Source organism: Nymphaea colorata, chromosome 4 (genome assembly GCF_008831285.2).
Source record: "Nymphaea colorata isolate Beijing-Zhang1983 chromosome 4, ASM883128v2, whole genome shotgun sequence".
NCBI classification, from domain to species: Eukaryota; Viridiplantae; Streptophyta; class Magnoliopsida; order Nymphaeales; family Nymphaeaceae; genus Nymphaea; species Nymphaea colorata.
In genome coordinates this window covers 21,862,757-21,883,798 of record NC_045141.1, presented here as the reverse complement: position 1 = coordinate 21,883,798, position 21,042 = coordinate 21,862,757, and the positions used below count along the sequence as shown (strand labels likewise).

The 21,042-nt window shown below is 39.2% G+C and overlaps 2 protein-coding genes across 2 annotated transcripts; both read left to right on the top strand.

Annotated features, from left to right (window-relative positions):
• The first annotated feature begins 531 nt into the window (after window positions 1–531).
• Window positions 532–5,198, top strand: LOC116253730 (bax inhibitor 1-like). The gene is made up of 6 exons (XM_031628704.2): window positions 532–689; window positions 815–964; window positions 3,119–3,210; window positions 4,251–4,437; window positions 4,612–4,767; window positions 4,897–5,198. Exons 1-6 carry the CDS (start codon window positions 594–596, stop codon window positions 4,948–4,950), a joined length of 735 nt encoding a protein of 244 aa, XP_031484564.1. The 5' UTR covers window positions 532–593; the 3' UTR covers window positions 4,951–5,198.
• A 4,147-nt stretch (window positions 5,199–9,345) lies between these two features.
• Window positions 9,346–12,003, top strand: LOC116252072 (peptide methionine sulfoxide reductase A1-like). Its single transcript, XM_031626117.2, has 2 exons — window positions 9,346–10,004; window positions 11,601–12,003. The coding sequence occupies exons 1-2, from the start codon at window positions 9,501–9,503 to the stop codon at window positions 11,850–11,852; spliced, it is 756 nt and encodes a 251-aa protein (XP_031481977.1). The 5' UTR covers window positions 9,346–9,500; the 3' UTR covers window positions 11,853–12,003.
• Window positions 12,004–21,042: the final 9,039 nt, after the last annotated feature.

Here is a 21,042-nt window from a genome sequence, read left to right as displayed (position 1 = left end):
TATATATATATATATATATATATGTATATTGAAATTAGCCAGCCAACCTCTATCTATCATGGAATGATTTTTTCATGTTTAGCAACATTAAAAATCATCATAAATTGTGTATTTTGTGACAGCAGCTGATTGATTTCATGGATCATGAGAGAAGATTTTGTTGGATTAAGACCGTTGACCAGTAGGTCGGAGGGGCTAACTATTTAATCCCAAATTTTGTTTGGGCTTGGAGCTTCTGTCTGGGAAGGGTTGTGGGAAGGTTCTCGATTTCCATGCCGCGCTTTCTAGTTTTCTTCGTTCAGAAGGGAGTGGGACGTGCCCTTTCTGGATCGGATCCTTCGGATAGCGTCTAGAGAACTCCAGAGCGTTTCATACGAAATGGAATTCCATGGACCGCCATTAACACGATGACCATGAAATGACGAGCATGGGGCTTCGTCCCGTTTAATTCTAAACAAAAACGTCAATAGAAGGAGGGGAATCATTTTCTCGATAAGGTCAGAAATGGGAAATGATTGTCACCCCCAAGACCCTACAAATATCCCCGCGGGAGACTTTTCGAAGGAAATTATCAGAACCCAAAAGAGATCGGAATGTCGACGTTCGCATCGTTCTTTCCGGCGGGGTCCTCCGGCTCGCTGAAGAACCTCAGGCAGATATCACCGGTCGTTCAGAATCATCTCAAGCAGGTAAAGTCCGATGACTCGCCTGAATTCTCCTCCCTTCTTTTCTTTTCTCATTTCGTTGGTGGAGAAGAGAATTCCGTCCCTTGATCCTCTGTTTCTTGTTTGTTTTCGGGGGCGTATGTTAATAGGTTTATCTTTCACTATGCTGCGCGTTGATGGCCTCGGCAGTGGGGGTTTATCTCCACCTTCTGTGGAACATCGGAGGCATCTTGACGTTCTTTGGTTGTACGGGAAGCATCATCTGGCTCCTTTCGACTCCTCCCTATCCTTCTCTAGAGGTATACTTTTGGTCCTTCCTCCTATTTTATCCGTTCTTTTCTTTTCTCTTTCTTGGATTTATTCGGTGTAACCCAGTGGCTACGATTGTTTTCTGTTCTTGTTTCGGTTTCCTCAATTAGGTTTCTTATGCACGATTTTGGGCTTTCCGGTGTTTGTATTTTTCTTTGAAAGAACTGTCTTTCTTTAGCTTGTTTCGCCGTTTACTTGTATTTATTCTTCATGGGCTAGAGTGAGAATTCGGCCTTGAAGTTTGTGTTTTTATTTTTTCATTTTCTAAACAAGTTGATATTTACAGCTTGTTTGGATGGAGGGAAAGAGAGAGAAATGAATGCATACGAAAGAAAAGAAAGGAAAGGGAAGAGAAAATAATGGCGAGGGAAAGGAGAGGAAAGGAAAGGGGAGGAAATGGATGATTATAAAAGCTTGTTTGGATAGAAAGGAAATGAAAGGAATTGTTAAAAGCCATGTTTGTTTAAACTATATGAATCATATAGTTTCACTATTAAGAGGTTAGAGCTAAGTACACAGTATGCATAGTGAGGCAAAATTGTCATGGTGGGGTTAAAATGGTATACTAATGTAAGGAACGTCTATAAATTAGACCCCAACTTCTACGAGTTAATTGTGAAATATATTTAAAATTTTAGTTTTTTTAAAAAAATAAATATGTTAAAATATAATTGTAGATAAAAACTTTACAATGTTCATAAAAAATAGTTTTACCACTCTTGGATTGCCCAACAAGTTGAATTGGGCGACTCACGGTTAGATAAGCATTGTGTTAAATATTCATCGATTTGAAGAAAGTAAAATATGTTGAATTGTAAACAACGAACGATTATAAAGTACAATAGCTAGGATTTCTTTATTTTTATCTTTCCTTTTGGGGGTTTGTGGGGTTTCTTTGAGGCTAAAAAAATAAAATAGTACATTAAAAAACTTACGGCATGTACGAGTGGTATGGAAAATAGAAGCGGAAGCTATGTACTCAAATATTGTGATTACAAAGTATATGAATTTCAATTTGAGGGTAACTAAAAAATATGCATCATGTACACAAAAAAAAGAGGTGAACTACAGATTATTCAAATGATATTACTTCTTTTATCAGAAAAGTAAACTGTAATACAAACAAGCCAAAACACTACATACATAAACATAGAAAAAAAAATTTAAAAAAAAGAGGCATGAGACCACAAGGGACAGAGACGAGGCAACTTTCTACCTTGTTCTCATGTACTCGTTGGCAGCCTGTTAGGCTGCTTTTCTGATGTACTCATTGGCATGCCTGCTAGCCTGCATATAGAGAGACTTGGCTGATTGTTTCAGTCTCGTAGATACTCTGTCACATGAACATTGCGTGCCTCAACAACTAGTTGCAGAACATACATAGCTCCTGCTGTGCACCCACTAGGCTATTACGGCATCTTGCAACAGAGAGAAGCACTACTGCTTTGCATAGAGAATAAAAAAATAATAAAAAGGCAAACCGGTAAGGAAAACACACGGCCTTTCCTTTCCCTCCCAATCTCTCCTTCTTTGGAGGGATTGAAAATTCACTTTGTAATCCTTTCTTTTCCCTCCCTCTCCTTTCCTTTCCTTTGTATTCAAACACAAAAACTCCTACTCCTTTCCTTTCCCTCCTCTTTAATTGGCCATCCAAAGTTCCAAACACATGAGAAGGTATCATTTCCATTCCTTTCTCTCTCCTTCCCTCCATCCAAACAGGGGGGTAGGCCGTGAAGCGAGGAATCCTTCTCTTTTCGGTTTGAAATTTGGAGAATGATGTCTTGTTGGTTGTGTCATGTCTTGGTTATAAGCTTTTGGGCAGCTTAAAGTAACATGAGAGAGAAGGGCGATATCTCTTTCCTCATTTCTTACATTTCTAAAAGCAGTCATGCAAATAAAATTTCACTCAGCTTTTCAGTGTCTTTATCACATAAAACTTTGTATAGTTATCATCCTTCTCCCTAAAGTGAGCCGGAAGAATGGTTCCTAAAATGAAGTGAACCATTTTCACCTTATGATAGGTTATCCAGGTAAAACTTATCTCACGATCAGATGCATGTGGTTGTTCATGATGATAACGTGTTGACTCTTGTTTATTATTTCTTATCTTCTTCATAAAGGAAATTTGTTTCTTGTGGCTGCAGAGGAAAAGGTTTGGCCTTTTGATGGTTGCTGCTATGTGTCAAGGTGCCACACTGGGTCCCCTTATTGATGTGGTCATCCAAATTGATCCTAGGTAAGTCTTCACTTCCGTATTTGTTGTATATAATATGTCGAAGGCATCTCTTTTCCTAATGCTCTCCAAGGCTTTGTAAAATCGGGTATGAATTTGTTGCTTGTGCTGGGTTTTAGACATACTCTATTACTCGTAGAAGGGTCTGTGGAAAATAAATCACGTGACGTCTGTTTATAATCTGTGCGATGAAAGATCTGAAAGAAGTTGTCAGTGGTTTATCACACACTATATCGTCATCTTAACTATTTGAATTGAATTCCGCTTTGGATTTCATCTGCATGGTGTTGATAACTAATACTTCTGTCTGCGGCTGCGTGTATAAACTAATCCATGTGCTAGAGTAGTTCGTCCCAAATGTGGTTCTTGTTGTTGGAAGATACTTTTTTGTGATATCTGCAATTTGTTATGCAGCTTTGCATTTTCTTTACATCGCATTGGTTGTGGTGCATCTTTTGGTGTTTGAGGTTGGCAGGTCAAATTATGTTTTTTGTAGTTTTTGGTGATTTTCTTGATCTGCTGAATGACATATGTATAACTGTAACTTTTTTTATAAAGAAATTCTGATTATACAAATATGGAATTCGTTTGCATGAAAGAAAGGATGATTTGTATTTTATACGAGCGGTATTTCTGTCCTGTCGGGAAGTGCTAGCTTTCATAAAGTTGCTTGTTTTGTTGTTAGATCATAGTTTTCTTACTTCACGAGGGAATGTGATGAAACTTTTCTTAAAGTTGCATGACAGAATTTTTTTGATGTTCAAGTGTACTCTAGTCTTCAGCTTTTGAGTCACCATGCTTCGTATAGTTTCTAAGAGCAACTTGGCTTTGGTGCGTCAATTTCGTCTTCACAAGTACTTTGTAAATTTGCATCATTTGTAAATTTTGCTTAGTTGCAAACATTATTTACAAAAACAATCACAAGTTGCCTTACCCTGTTAATATGAGCTTGCTTGTGGTTCTGTGGTCCTGGCAGTGTGGTCCTACTTCTACCAAGGTTATGATGTCATAGCAACTTATGTTTCCTCGTTTTGTTACTGTAGCATTCTAGTGAGCGCATTTGTGGGAACGTCTATCGCTTTTGCTTGTTTTTCGGGAGCAGCAATTGTTGCCAGACGGAGGGAATACCTCTACCTTGGAGGTCTACTGTCATCTGGCGTCTCAATTCTTCTCTGGTTGCAGTTTGCTTCATCAATTTTTGGCGGTTCTACAGCCACTTTCAAGTTTGAGGTATCCTCTCTCTCTCCTACCCAACTCACATGTGCACACACATCCCATTTGCTTCCAATAGTAAAGCTACTTGATGCATTGCCTTCAAGTTTCTTTTTACCGAGGTTGCAGATCATTCTGCTATTTCGGTGGGTTGCTCGTATTTGATTAGTATTTGCTTTTCCTTTGTTGTAGCTCTATTTTGGGCTGCTTGTCTTTCTTGGATACATGGTGGTGGATACACAAAAGATCATTGAGAGGGCCTATCGAGGGGACATGGACTACATGAAGCACTCATTGGATCTTTTCACGGATTTCGTTGCTGTTTTTGTCCGCATGGTCATTATCATGGTCAGAAATATGATTCAATTGCAAAGCATTATTTTTGGGAAACCGAAGAGATTTGATTAGTTTCACAACTTTGAGTTGCAGATCTGCATGCGGTCTTTTCTTCTACTGATTATGACTTATATTTTGCAGACAAAGAATGCGTCGGAAAGATCTGAGAAGGAAAAGAAGAAGAGAAGATCTTAAAAGCGTTCTTGGTCTCTGCATGGAAGCGACAATGCGGTCATCACAGAGCATTTGTAGATGTGTATGAATGTTTTTTTTTTCCTCTCTTCTTTTGGCTTTTGACTAGACCTTTGTTTGGAACAAAGTTGGTGGTGCAGTAGTTGTTTCGGAGCACAAGGATGTATATCATGGACAAGGCTTTTAACACTTTGAAATTTGAACCTTCGCTGCTTGAGACTGGCTGGGAAATTTGAATGTTCACTGCTTGAGACTGGCTCTGTAATCTATCTCCCTTTTTGCCACTTTAGGCTGCCAAGTTTGTTCCTGAGACCAGTGCTCCGTGTATGACAGAAACAGACTGCGTGTACAAGCAAAATTCCAATTTAAGCAAAGTATTGGTATAGGATATGCGAAGGGTGTCAAGTTGGAGACGCGGGTTGAAATTCCAGCACTTGTAGTATTCTGTTGCCTTTAGCCTGATCGCTTTTCCCTGGTAAAAGGGAAAATTGTTCATATGCTATGTTTCGAGCCTTTTGTATGCCATTCGGCGCTGGGGCTCTTTATGTTTGTCCATGAGATCCTCCTGGGAATTGGTAGGAGCTCCCTCCCGCGCCCTCGTCTCATCATTCCTCGATTGTTTTGTTTCATTTCAAAAGTACTTCAATTGGTACGCCCAAAAAATAGTGGAGTTAAATTCCCATCGAAACACGTCAATGGAATGTCTTTCCGGCCCTTAATTTTCATATAAAGGACACGGTGAGGAAAAAGGCTCTCCTTCACTTGTATTCTGAAACCGAAAGTTTCACTTGTATTCTGAAACCGAAAGAAGAAGCGACTATTTCTTTTAGGAGAACTCCAACGAAAAATGCACACTATTCGTTCTATTCTATCGAATTTGTCATAACGGCCATTTACGCTAAGAAATTGTGCACAACAAATAGAAGCTAATGAATAGACTGTAGAAATACATTGCGATCCCTTTGTTGGAAAAAAAAAAAAGATTCGTTGAGATGGGAATAAGGATATCAGATTCTTACCAAAATAATTAGAAGTTCCAACCAATAAAAATCCTAGCAAATCTAAAAAAAAAGGATACGGACCAAAGCAAAAGTTACTTATTTTTTTAGAACCTATTATGAGTTCTATTCTTTTGATTGCCAATTTATACTAGATTTGATCGAGTTTCATTCTATTGGAATTGAGAGAATCATCAAATGAGTTTTTTTTGGCTTCGGAAGTAACTTTCATCCGCTAATACTATCACGATGTAAATCATCAATTAGGATTCATTCATCCAATCAGTTAGATGGAACTAACATCTCTTCCCATTCAAACTTAACATCTCTTCCCATTCAAACTAGCATCACCCTCATTCATATGATCTCGATATATCATTATTATACATAATATATATATATATATTCTAGATATCCAATCGGCCCGTTGAAATTAAAGTTGAGCTGTAGATGCAAAAACATGGATTTATCCATTTGATAATCTACTGACATTTGTGGTTTGTGTCTGAAGTCCAAAGCCGCATGTCGTACCATTCCCATGAAATGAAATGAAAATTTGTACTATGATCCAAAGATTGAAATAAATTGATGAGACTGGGGCCCATCATATAAAGAAACCATTGCAATTGTTGTAGACACAAAAATAGAGAGTAAGTTGAGATCTGTCATAGAATCGGTGCCTTGGGGTATTTAATCGATACTTCTCTTTGTTATAAAGATATCTATTATAATTATATATTATAAATATTTTAATATAATATTCTACGTTGTTAGAATATGAGTGCAAAGAATGTGGATCTAAAGTAAAGCTCCCCTCCTCTCTTACTGCTGAGGTCAGGGCTCGATGCTCTGACCTCATGTGTCAACGCCTCTGGTTTCGGTTTGTACCCTAGAGAAGCTTTAGCCTACGGTCTGCAAGATATGGAGTTTTCATTGTGTAAGGATGGATACAATTTGGATCTGATTTCTCATGTATTTAGCCAAATCCTGAATCTGAATCTGAATGGGTTGGATCCCATGAGAAAGCGTCAGCTTTTGCAAGGAGCGCATGCCACAGATTTGAACCACCAACTACTGACCCCCTCGGCTTGTTTTGGACCCTTTACTAAACATTTGAGCGGCATTTCCGGAATGGGTTTGGCACAATGAGTCCAGTCAGTTCTGCTTGACATTGCCCGTCAAAACTTGATTCAAGTTTGGCTCGTTTTTTTTAGTTTAAATGTATGGTCAAAATATTAAACGAGTCAAATTCTAGTTTTTACAACTCGACTTGTATAAATTTGATTTGGTTCGACTATATATTGAATGTTCAATTATAATGAGAGAATAGTTAAACGAGTAGCAACTAAATGAGCTCGACTTGTATAAATTTGATTTGGTTCGACTATACATTGAATGTTCAATTATAACGAGAGAATAGTTAAACAAGTAGCAACTAAATGAGCTAATCGAGTTAACTTGTTACATGTTTAAGTTAAACAAGTCAAACTCGAGCTTGTTGTATCACGCTGAACTCAAATGACCACAAGTTTTTTGGGTCAGTCACGTTGGGGGTGGCCAGAGGAGGGGCCTTTGGGCCTCCCTCAAATTTCAAGAACTTTAACAACTTACATATAAATTTCAACTTGGCTCACCTGAACCACAGACCCCGCCGGGTGTGGTCAACGAGCCTGATGGCTGGTACCGTGACTGACACCGTCGGGAATGGCTACTTTCAGGGGTCGGCAGAGGCTGAGTCGGCTGGCACTGGTGGATTCTGGCAGCGATGCCAGCTTCGGGGATCAATGGGCGCCGATGTCTGCTACCTGCTTTGTAGAATCCTGAAACGCCTACTTGTTCTACGTACGCCTGTCCTGTGTAGTGTGGCCCTTGAGCATGATAGATGAAAGTTCGGGGACATTGCATGTAAATGATCAGTATGCGTCTCATTATTCTTTCATTCTTTCTCTAACTTGCGTTGCTGACTACTTTGGAACTGATTCCAATCAAGAAATTTATTTCAGTCTTCTTTGAATTTCTCCTCCTATTGCTGTTGGATCCAATCGGGTTTGTGCTGAAAAAATCACAGATTCATTTTTCCATGTCGTCACAGCAGTGGGACTTGATGAACTACTCCTATGGTTTGCTTCTCCTTTTCCAGACTTCCCTACTAGACCCTTTCATCAAGAAGACAACGACGGACGGAAATAACTGATCGTTGGTGATTAATGCAAAATTTCCCATACCAATATTTCATGTGCAGGCTTTGGATATGAATTCATAGATGTTAGAGACTATAAGTTCCTGTTGTTGGCGTGCTCGTTCATTTCTCAATAGTCAAATGTTATTAATCTTCCATGACTTGGTTTCGTCATAAATTTTGAACCTCACAGACCTCCAAATTTATACTTTGTAGGCCCGATAGAGAGCCATGCAAGATGTAATATGTTGGCATACATAGGACAGAAGCATGCTAATTCATTACACTCGCGAGCATTAGAGCATTCTTTCCAACAGAGATTTTGAAATCTGTCCAGCTTTTCTACTCAGCCTTCTTATGCTTGTCTCTTGGTTTGGAACACCTCGAATATGCCTTTCTCTTGCAAATTGTAGGAAAAATTTCTTCTAAGTGGTTCACATACTATTTAGGGAACCGTATGCCTTGTCTAGAAACTTTTTGCTTTAATTTTAAGAAAGTTCTGAATATTTAGCATTTTGCAGGTAGATATTGCACCAGCACCCTCTTATGAGAAGCACATACATGTTGGTGTATGAAACTTGATTCATATTGAACACTCGTAAGGTTGGGGGTTTGGAGGCGTTAGCCCCCAATAGATTTTTTCTTCTGTAAGGGCATTCATGTTATTTTGTACAAATGCGGGTTTCGCCCTAATCCTTATGTTGAGAGGAGGGCCGCAGTTTTCTTCTTCTTCTTTTCTGTGAATATCTGTGTTTATCTGTGAGTGAATAGTGAAAGATCCCTGCGATCGTGGACGTAGGAGATTATTGCTCCGAACCACATAAATTTTTATCTTTTTTCTTATTGGTTTTAACCCCCTCTTAAGAGTGCGAGAGAAGTGTTTGTGTTGTTCCTAACAATACATACACCCTCGTACGTCTGCACGCACCCTGACGTAAATCTTTGGCATTAAGGTTTTTCTATTCTTTTGCACTCTGGAAACAGGGGATAAAAGAAAATTTTGATTTCTCACTGTTGAGTAGCTCTGGCTTCCAAATCGCCCAAAAGATTCATTCTCAATTACTTTGATCTAAACATTCCTTATGCCCCCTAACATGATAAATTAAACTTACGTCTATCTAGAATTTAGTTGGCAGTCGCCCTTCGAAAATTATCTCTCCCTTGATAGAATGTTCTATGTTGCAGAACAAGATATTTGGATACCATTGCGCCAACGAGTCATGCATGGATAGCCACACGCTGCAAGACCACCGGAAACTCTAGGCTCTCCTTTTTGGGTAGTTTCTAGAACAGTCGTATGAAGAAACAGCCCCTTTTCGTTCTCCGTTGTTTCCTTCCTTCCCTTTATTCCCATCCAGCACATCGACGGAGAAACGATGGTGGCCCTTCACCTGGCCGCCCCTCCTAGCGCCTCTTTCATTTGCCGCCCTTTCTCCTCCTCCCGTCTTCTCCCTTGCGCTTCCAGAGTCCTCCTCCCATCCCCAACCCATCGCAGAAGCACCACCATTGTGGCCATGAATTGGCTGGGCAGAATTGGGCTGGGGAGCCCCAGGGCCTCCGCCGCTTCGGCGGAGGCCTCCTCGGCGATCGCCCAGGGCCCCGACGACGACATTCCGAGGAAGGGGCAGCAGTTCGCTCAGTTTGGCGCTGGCTGCTTCTGGGGAGTCGAGCTCGCCTTCCAGAGGGTCTCCGGCGTCACGGCCACGGAGGTCGGCTACACCCAGGGCACTACCCATAACCCGACCTACAACGACATCTGCTCCGGAATGACCAACCACTCGGAGGTCGTCCGTGTTCAGTATGACCCTAAGGAATGCACTTACGACACGTTGCTCGACGTCTTCTGGGCTCGCCACGATCCCACCACCCTCAATCGCCAGGTACATTTCGCGCGATCATTTTATGTTGGTTTTCTTTGATCCTGTTTTGGGGAGGGAATTTGTTCGCGGGGTTCCTTTCTTCTTGTTCGATTTAGGATGCTTCATTTCGAGTGGCCATTCCTCCTTATTTTGTGGGTATGATGTGTTGATTTTATATTTGATTGTTTTGTTCTGATTGGTTACGATTCTTGGGCAAAGTTTCAAGCTGGAGGAATTTTGTTTATTTGGCTGGTCGTCTTCAATCGTTCCATGGTTATTGGTACTACTCTATGCGGCTTTGAATCTATTTTGAAGAGCTATTGTGTATGTTGGACATGGGAGCGTAAAATCCACTTGTGTTTCTAGAGTTCTCTCGAAAATTAGGTAGTTGTGGTGGATGAAATTCTATTTGGGCTTCTCAATTTACTTTCATCTCATAAGTTTCTGGCACTTGCTGAAAATCTTTGTTTTCTTGTCCTCTTGACAGTTGATTGAACCTGGAAAACTGATTCATAAGATTAAGAATAAGAAAAGAATTTCTCATTTGATGGACGTTGGTCATCAAAAGATGTGACTATAAAGATTTCTATCCTTGACTAGCCAAGTGCAACCTATGCGTTATTGTATGTCCTAGGATACCCAATCTGATGGAGTTCATCTTACCAGACAATATATGTCACTCGCAGACACGAATATGTTTGGAACTTTGAGGGCTTATTTGATGCTTTCGTCTGCAACTGTCATGGTCGGTGCAACACTGGCTGCAAGAGAGACTAAGTAGTAATAATTTCGCTTACAGAATAAAGACCTTGGCAGTTTAGCGGCTCCACGAGTGTGATCACATTTTTCATACTGTATACTTGATCTGGGTTGGGCATGGGAGGAAATAACAGCACGTGACTGGTGATCTTTGAATTATCTTTCTTGGCTGGTAGCCTGGTCCTACGACATTGACTGGATGGGAGTTGGCTTTCCTCCATGAAATCCTGTTATTGATACTGGACTTATATTCATGGTTGCATGTGCTACAGGGCCATTCCCTGCTTGTGCCGGTATCTATTGACTTGAACACGACTCTATCTGTATCGAATTGTGCATTTGCCCCAACGCATGCAGCCAGTTACCCATATGCTTATTCTAGTGTGATCAATCTTCTGTTGTCTCCCTTTTCTCAAAGCATTAGCTTTTACCTGTAAATCTACATCTAAAGAAGTGTCGATTGATAAAACATTATGCATTTAAAGGTTTACACCATTTTGCACAGTGTAGTTCACTCAAAAGAGGAAACAAGAAACGACTTAGTAGATAAAGTTGACCAATTTGCGTTGCTTGAGTTATAGATAGAAGCTAAAAGAATTCCAAAGTCACCTTATCTTGGTGGACCATTATGTTTAGATGGTTAATGAACAGAGTTATTCGTCCTGCTAATTACTTTGGGTGGAAGACACCGCCCCACTTGTGAGATAGAAGTCCTGATCTGGAGGTTCTCTGTGATCGTGTCCTAGTCATACTATGGTCATTATTCTTGCAATGGCTGAACAGTATTTCCACAATGCTAATCATTTTTATATGATTATATCCAAAGCTCATCGCTGTGAATTTTCGTTTTGGCTTCAGGGCAATGATGTGGGAACACAGTACCGGTCTGGAATATACTACTATACGCCAGAGCAGGAGAAAGCAGCTCGTGAGTCGATGGAGCGGCAGCAGAAAATCTTGAACAGAAATATTGTTACCGAGATCCTGCCAGCGAAAAAATTCTACAGGGCAGAGGAGTACCACCAGCAGTACCTTGCTAAAGGTGGCCGTTTTGGTTTCAGGCAGTCTGCAGAGAAGGGCTGCAATGACCCCATCCGTTGCTACGGCTGAGTGACAATTTGTTCACCCAATCTCTTTGTATCTGCTACGGCTGTAGATCAATGAGTTATCCTTTTTATGTAGTTTGGCTTGTAATGTGCATTACTGTTTTATAAGATGCATTGGGGTGTACAGAAAATAAATCATCTGCAGGATTTAGCTTCATGGTTCTTTGGATTAGTCTTGCAAGTCAAATGGCAGCCCAAAGAAGAGGCTGGCTATGCCTGCGGTACAATGATAAATTGAAAAGAATGTGGCTTGGGGACAATCTCAGAGGACCTTGCGTGCTTGACTTCGTAAATAGCTGTTTCGTTTAGGGAAATCTTAATAAAATTTCATGAGATAAACAGTTTTGTGGTGGTTAGCAACATGGTCGATGCAACGTGGAATAGGCGGAATTATTGGTTCCCTTAATGGAGCTGTTCATTATTGGTGCGCACAAGTCACCGCCATCCATTTGGGATCTGAGCAGTTCTATTGGCAGGGCACCGCCATCTAGCCTGAGCAAAAGAGGGAGAAATGGACTTTTGCTGTTTGATGTAACTACTAGCCAGTCAGCCCAGCAAGTTTCACTGCTCAAGTACGCTTCATATGGAACACCAAGTATTCCAAGTGTCATTGTGAGAGTCCACAGGTCATCACTAATAATCACAGGTTTAAAGTATGTCAATCATTGCAGAAGATACAAGGAAATAGCCTATAACTATTTTCATATATATGATGAGGGCCCTTTTCTCTACCACATCCCCCCCTCTATGATAGTGTCTTACTTGTGCAGTTCCAAATGTGAAGTAAGTCTCCCTATCTTATTGGCAAAATGAAATACTTGGAATTCAACATAACCCTTTTTTTTCTTGTGAAATAACGGATATGGGCGAATTCTTTACCATACAAATAAATTCTTCTCTTTTTCTTCTTTTTGTTCCCACAGATATAAATCCTCCCAACCAAGAATAATGATACCATTTATTTTGTTCTGGTGTACACAATAATCTGGATTGCTTCATATGTTACTCTTTTTTCTATCAAACAAATCAAAATGAATATGAATAACTGATAACAACAAATTTATTTAGATACAAAGGGAAGGATGAAGTGAAAGGTAAGACCAAAACGGTGTCTTTGAAATGTTTTTCCTTTTCATGATCAAATTGGAACTTGTTGTTTCTTTCCCAAGAAAGAAAAGGAGGAAAATTGTAAAAATAGTATAGCACTGCTTTATCTTGAAGTTGGAGATGAATAACCTGCGTATCATAAAAAATTTTCAAATGTTTAGTTATATGCATGGTTGGGACTTTTGGGTGATACCCACGCGGCAAGATCTACAATGGTTGTACTATCGTCAATCATGCAAAAGGACTCCGACCAAATTTCGATGGGACCGAAAGGCTAAATCGACCAACTTCATCAACTTGCGTCCAATATGAACTTGTTCATGCTTTCGAAACAAATTCATTGCCTGATGGCCGAGGAAGAAGCCTTGGTGTTTGTGGAATTTGCTGGTCAGCGTTCCTGACTGGGGAAATCGCACTTGGGTCGAGAGATTTTGTCGCTCTTCTAGTAGCATAAAATCTTCAAGCTAATACTCCTGCCTGTTGCTTCAGTTTGCACGGAGGGTTGATGCTCACGAGAATCAAAACGATGCCCAACTTCATATATACCAGCCGCTTGCTCAATCAACTATACCAAATTTCTTGGGGGCAAAATCTACAGGTCTTTTTGCATTTGAAATTGAAATATTTTGCTGCACTTTCTGCAGTTGACGACTTGATGTAGCTGTTTCTTGAGGAAAATTAAACTGAGGCAACTAAGAAAATTAATGGAACATCACACATTCTTGTTGCAAAGGCCAAAGTCAGACAAGGCAGTTCTCCCGAACAATTCAAATGAAAGACAATGGTACCTGTGCTGGCCATCAGAAGTGGAGATAGGAGGAATAAGCTTTCAAATATTAGTGGTACTGCAACACATGGCAGATCTTCATAATTCAACGCCAAAAATGGTTCAGGGCATTAGATTTTTCTTAACCAACTTAAGATGTTGAAGTTCTTAATGTGAAAAATGCAGTTCTGTTGCAATCTTCAGAGAAATATTCGATCATTAGAAACGGTGGAATAATGGTTATGCATACTATCTGATGTACAGCATTTTTCAGAAACACCCCGCGAACGACACGGACTCAAAAAGGTGCGTCCCAGTGACACAGGTCTCTAAATTCGGTGTTGAAATTACAAACAGAGACAAACAAGTGGTGGATTCATGCACAAAATTTTTTGTCAATGTGCATGAATGATTCCCTTGGGACTCACCTGCATGAATAAATAATTCAAGAGGGTTGGCAACTTTGCTAGTGGAAGTGTTGGGTTGCCCATACTGTTCCTTCTCTTCATTATGTCCTTGGAATTGTGGGACTTTTATGTGGGAAAAGGGACAGGGGCCTCTTGCCCACCCTCCCCTCTTATGCAGTCCATGCAATTATTGGTGTTTTTTCCACCAAAAGCTGTGTCAGTGAAACTTTTACTGACAACTCCTCCCCCCCCCCTTTTTACTGACGTTCTTTTGGTGCCCCTAAAGCGTGAAATTATTGTAGTGAATCTAGTTGAGGCAGAAAAATTTTTCTGGTCACAGATGAAAAGTTTGAACTCCTAAAGCGAGAAGGAGGCTGAATTGCATCCAGAGGGATGCCCAATTATCTAAGTGGTTTAGATATGGAGACCACATATGTGTGAATTCAGATCTGTTTAGTGGGATTGGATGTCAAGAACTGAAATATGTGTGCTATTACATGCAAATGAATTTGAAGCTAATTGAATCCGGATTAATTTGTTAATCTAGTTCGATACAACTCTAAATCTGAACCCGCAGGTTGTTAGATCAATTATGCCTAAACCCATCATGAATTCGACGTGTTTGTATTTCCCTACAAGTTAGATCCAAACTGTGACACAATTTGCAGCTGGAACCTGGCCTTCATCAGAGAAGATTGCCAATGGCCCACCATACCAACTTTGAGTAAATTGGGATCAGCTATACAGGTAGGCTGCCTTTTTTTCGTCAAGTTCCAATCATAAAAGTTTGCTTTTCCCAAAGTACCAAATCCTTCAATTGTTGATGTATAGTTTTTGAAAAGCATAGAGGCAAAACTATGTGCAAGTATCTTTTGAATCTCATTCTTTTTTTAAGTTCTTTTAATCAAATTCGACCATGCAAATTTGATCTACATGAGGACTAACTTTTGATTCACAGTTTCATGTAAATGTATGCTATTTTAGTAATCAAATTTAGCAACTTTTGGGGGTTGGTTGTTTTTTTTTTTTTTTTTGGGGGGGGGGGGGGGGGTTGATTTGATGGTGATTTAATCATTAATCATCAAGGCTGATTCTCATAAAATTAACAATGTTATAGATAACATCCATATGATAAAAAATTGAGTAACATTTGAGAGGTACATAAGCTTAATTTTTTCCTAAGTACTAAATAAGAGTTATATATATATATATATATACATACATACATACATACATACATACACACACTTATAGACACACGCACACAAAAACGTATACACACACGGGTGTTCATAAACAGATGAACAATAAGGTTGGAGTTCTAAAATGTCCTTTCTTGTAGGGCTGTGCAAGAGGTGGTTATGTATAGGGGGTGCACCATACATACCGCCCCCAATGCATGACATGTATTCTTCTGACCCCCTTCTAAAGGGTAAGTGTCATGTACATGGGCTTGTATATAGCGCACATGCATGTGCATATAACCAGCTTTGGTGCCGAACCCTACCGCTTGAGATAATAACACGCTTTTGAGATTCATAAGACCTTCACACATTCACAGTAGGTGAAATCAGCCCAACCTGGTCTCCCACCCTATAAGTGGCTTCTCTTGTTTTGAGAAAAGTAGGTTTCTCTAGTTGCTAGAAAAGCAAGAAGTGGCAGATCCCAAGATCTACGGATCCATTACCTACCACACCAATTCCAAGAAAATATCGCAATAGAAGCTTATAATTCACGTTTAGAACATTAGGCAATTCAAAAATAGACCTTGTTTAGGTTGCCGTTAACTAAAATATTAATTAGTTGCGGTTAGCTCTGATCAAGTTGGTATTCTCCAACTTTCTCTCAAAGTACGTAACTTCACAGACAAGAAAAATGTCATTTTTTTTCCTTCCTTCTCCTGTAAAACATAGACAAAGCAAAGCACAATCAATGGTATATCTATGAATTCTATTAAATAAATAAACTCATTGCTTGTTTCACAAAAAAAAGCCTTGAAAACTAATTGGCACTACCAAAACAACAAAACAAAACGTATGTTATGGTCTTCATGATACCAAATACTACTAATGTTGAAAATTTGTTGCTGAAAATTTGAGCTGTTTCCTTCTTCCACTTGGCCCTAAATCATGCATGATGGTGAGATGAGGAAGCATGAAAAAGACATGATGACTATCACATGCAGGCCAAGAGGATCCAAGTCCATGGTTTCATTAGATTGAATGCATCATGCCAAACTGCATGCATGGTCCACATCCCAAGCACCCCATGTGACCTTCCTCCCCTTTCCAACGGCTTGCGAAATCTCTGTCGGAAAAAAGTAAATGCGAGATCATTCATGTTGTTTACAAGTAGTTTCAATATAATGAACGAAATTAAAAGGTGAATACATTGAGGTCGAGCACTTTAGCCTAAGTCACATGCAAATTTGTATGGGTTCAAAAAAGTTGGTATGGACATGGTAATTTTAAAAATTATAATATAAAATTTGAATGGCGACTTTAACCTTTTAGAGTAATTCAGCAATTTAATTAGGACATTCTAATCCAATATGATGGACGGTTAAGAAAAAACAAAGAGAAGAAAATGGTGGTCATTTTGGTCGTATAATATTAATTCCTTCATTTTTCTTCATGTTTTTCTTTCAATCATCCATAGTTAGAGGTACCATTCACTCAATATATATCAAAATTAATGAAAAACATGTGAGAAAAATGTGAAACGGTTGAAAGATATATTTTGGACAATTAATCTGCAAAATTACTGTAGAAAGCATTAAAATTAATATGAAAAAAGACAAAAAAAATAGTATTACTTTTTTAGTGTCGTTGTACCCGTGTCTGCATCAGCATGTCGACGCAGATGCGGCAGCAAAATTGCAGTATCTGTGTTCCTTCGACCTTTGACCTCCCTCTTCTTTAGATTTGTTCTAAACCTGTTGACATTTTTGTTATTGCACACTCGAAGACCGAGTCTTTGACTCACACCAATTCGATGTGATAGCTTAACTTATAATCAAACTTCGGTGCATTATGAGCGGTTGATTGTTCCCCCCTCCTATAAATTCGCTTTATCCGTTACTATAGCGCAGAAAACATCATCTAGTGGAGTTAGAAAAGAGAAGAAAAAAAGGTGGTCTTGCCTACCTAATACTGAAAAAATATCTCTCTTGGTTGCCCTGTCCTATCCGTATGTTGATCTTATCCAGCTTCTTTTATAGGTTTAAAATTGTTCGAAAGGGAAGAAAGTCTTTTCTTCTTCATGGAGGTTACTTGCAGACCTTCTTCTTTGATGACATGGTCTTGAATTCCTCCAACTTACAGATATTTTGTTTCTTTTCAGACCAAACAATCGAGGTCGGACTGCCCAAAGCATCAAAGAAGGCTTCAGGTTCAAGTCCTCCTGCTTTGTTCACTACCAATTCAGTATCTTCTCAGTTACTGCGGATCTCAGAAGCAGCAGTTAGAAAATCTCTCCCTGCTGTCTTCTCTCAGTTTCATTTGTCAATGCCAACATTGACTTTGCTTGCAAAGCCGAGTGTTTGGATAAAGAGCACGGAAGTTGCAGTTGGACCTACTCTGGCCAACAATGGACAGTGGGTGTTAACTTATTCGGGAGCTTAGCAGTGTGGGGAAGCCACAGATTCTGTCAGCCGATAAAGAAAAGAAAGAAAAGGATGATTCTTTTGGAAAAACGAAAGAAAAGTTTGGGTTGAAAGATGGGACGCCCACATCATAAAAGAAAAGAAAAATTGTCGGCCGCAAAAGGCTCTCCGCGTTGTTGCTTCCACATGGGTGGGCTGTGGTGGTGCAACCTAACCTACCGCAGCAGTCTGCTTTTCTTCTTTGGCCTGTTGTCTTCTTGAATGCGCCGTTGTTATAGCGTGTGTTTGTGTGCTTTCATGGCTTCCAGTCTCTGATCTTCGTCTCCAAGTTGGTAGCTAAGCCTTCTAATTCACGAAATTTTGTGTCCCTTCTGTGAGAAGGCGAACCTTCTTTTCCATAAGTTCTCACCCATCTTTCCTTTTGCACTCGGAAACTTCAGAAATACGCCCATTCTTAATGCAGTCTCCTCTCTCTCTCTCTCTCAAACTATCAAATTTCTAGCCATGTACAACTTTTATGTATACTTCTCTGTTCTTTCACTTTGCTGTATATGAAACTTTACTGTAGTGATTGTTAGTATTATACTACTTTAGACACTCTACTACGTAGGGGGCGTTTGATTAAATATTTGAAATTCATGCTGATGTAACAAAAGATCCTTATGGTTCATCGATCTTAAGTCGGACTTAAGATCTACACTTATTCGGACCTTAAATCCATGTTTCACGTATCATTAATCCTCATTTTCCAATAACGATGGAATCTGGTGTTTGTTTACTCTCCAAGTCCTCAGTCATGGATATGAAATCCAAGGCTGTCAAACACGCCGTATCTTGGAATCTGGGGAGTCCCTATACGTTAGGGAGGTGACTATCCAATTTCAAGCAACTGTAGCAAACTGCCAAACTCGACAGCTCACGAGATATTTGCTGCATTCCCAAAGTCTCCATTATAACTTTCCTTCCATCCCTACCACATATGTTCTTCTTCCTTTAGCATTTGGGTTTGGAAAATTTCACAAATGCACGCCTCTTTTGGTGGTACGTGCACACACACACACACATATATATATATAAAACTTTTGTAAACTAGCTGGTTAAATATAATTTATTCAAAATTTGAACATGTTCTTGTTAATTGTACTGACAATTTGGGCCATATTTCTTAATTACTTTAATAAGTTCTTTTATTTATGTTATAATGCATTGGATACCATACAGTTAGGTGTCTTAGAGGATATTTGTAAAACTTGTGTTCCAAAAAACACTATGTTTTTTGTTTGGAAACATAGTGGACGTTGTTTTTATATTTAACAATCAAATACTGGAGTCACGGTATGTTTTCTACAACAAAAACATGATGCATGTTAGAGAACAAGCAATATGTTCCTTTTATCAAGCACCACCTTAAATACATTATTTAATAACACATATGAAAATGCAATTTTATGGGGTCTCTCATATGAATCAACCAGTAGAGCACTGGACCAAATGTATAAATCATAAGAATCATAATTCAGAGTGCTTGATTCAATCTTTTTAAATATAACTTGCAGGTATGTTAAGAGATAATTTCCTAGAATAAGGAGAAGAAAACACACCTGTATCATTTTCATATCTGTAAGGTTCTAATTCTTGCAAAGAATGTGCGCATGATTCATATTTTTGTGCATTTCCTGACTCAAGTTTTAACACTAAAAAAATCATTTGCACGATAATAGTAAGTTCACGACACATTTGACTATATAATGGCAATAAACTTTGGCACTTAAAAAGTTGAGAAAATTTAAATTAAAAAAAAAGTTATCGTACGAACAAAAGTGCGTACTTTAGAAGCCAAAACCTCCATGGATTTTATGAATTATTTTAAAGAGGCGGAAGCTTGGAGAAGCTGGTTGCCCATTTCTAGAAAGCACATTTTCTACATAACAGAAAGCTTGTCTCTTAGTTCTTCCTTTTTCCATTTCTTATTCATTGTTTGTCCTCGCGTCCTCAGTGTTTTTTATGCTCTTCATGTTACTCATATATAAAATACATTCGACTATTATTATAATACTTGCTTAGAAAGCACCAAAGGATAGGATATTGAAATGTTTATTCTTTTTTCCAGCGAAATGAGGTTACTGCCGGAGTGGTGTGTATGAGCTTCATTAACTAATATAAACTGATTTTATTCAATAGATTATTTGGGAAACAAGCTTTGTTTTTATACTTGGAAATAAGAAAACGATGAACTTGAGCTTGTAGTGTGTATCAAATATTTTTTTGGTGGTGGCCAAGCGATAAAAGACAATGACAAGCTCAAAAAAAAGGAGGCCAAAGTTATGAACTACCTAGGGCTAAGAGACTTGTGACATTTCCTTGCGGGCTTTTACAAGAGACTAGTGCTCTGAGATTTAAACTAGCGACTAACCGCCTACCAGGCACTAGCCCCAATCACGTAGACCAAAACCCCTGAGACCATGAAATTTTTTGTTAAAACGATTTAATTGTCGAATGAACATGTCGATGCCGATATGCAGTTACATCTGTTTCATCAAAATCATAAAAGCACAATCTTCTAGGGTTAGCCCCGGATCAAGATAATAATTAATTGAGGCAACCTCTTGAATCCTATAATTTTCATTCGAGTGAAACGGAGAGAATCCTACTGTCTGGGTGAGATGCCAAAACTCTTTATTCTTTTCTCATCGGTTTAGGGTTTAGAGCTACGTTGAAGCTTGGGTAAACTTATAGTTGTTTCGTTTATAGTTGTTTCGTTCTAACTCGCAAGTAACACATACCACCTTTTGGTGGTCCAGTCCAAAAGAGTAGTGCTCATGAATATCTAAGCAACAATCCGCTCTCACCAGCTAACCAGACTCCTATATGGTCTTATTTTCTTGCTTTTCAAAACTTAAAAAAAAATTTTGAAAACTTAGATTAAAACGAAACATGTATCGGCCTTATATTGCATGAACAAATGGAATATGAATTGAGCGATACGCTGCGATTCGGAGCGACATTGATGACTCCGGCCGTGCATCGGACCAAGTCTGGAAACAGGACTGAGCGACGGAAAGATGCGCCGCTTTCTCCCGTCGACAAAGTTGACGCCTTAGACCGGAGACTTGGTCCACTGAGAGGAGTTCAACGCTTACTTAGGTCAATATTAAATTATCCCCACTTTGACCCAGCCGCCAAGTCCCCTCCAGATCTTAGTCATGGACATCACGGGCTAAACGGTAATCACGTTAATCAGAATTTTGGGAAAATAAAACATGGGTTTGAATGAATTAGTAGAGAATTTCAGGGCATATCTTTCTTTGAA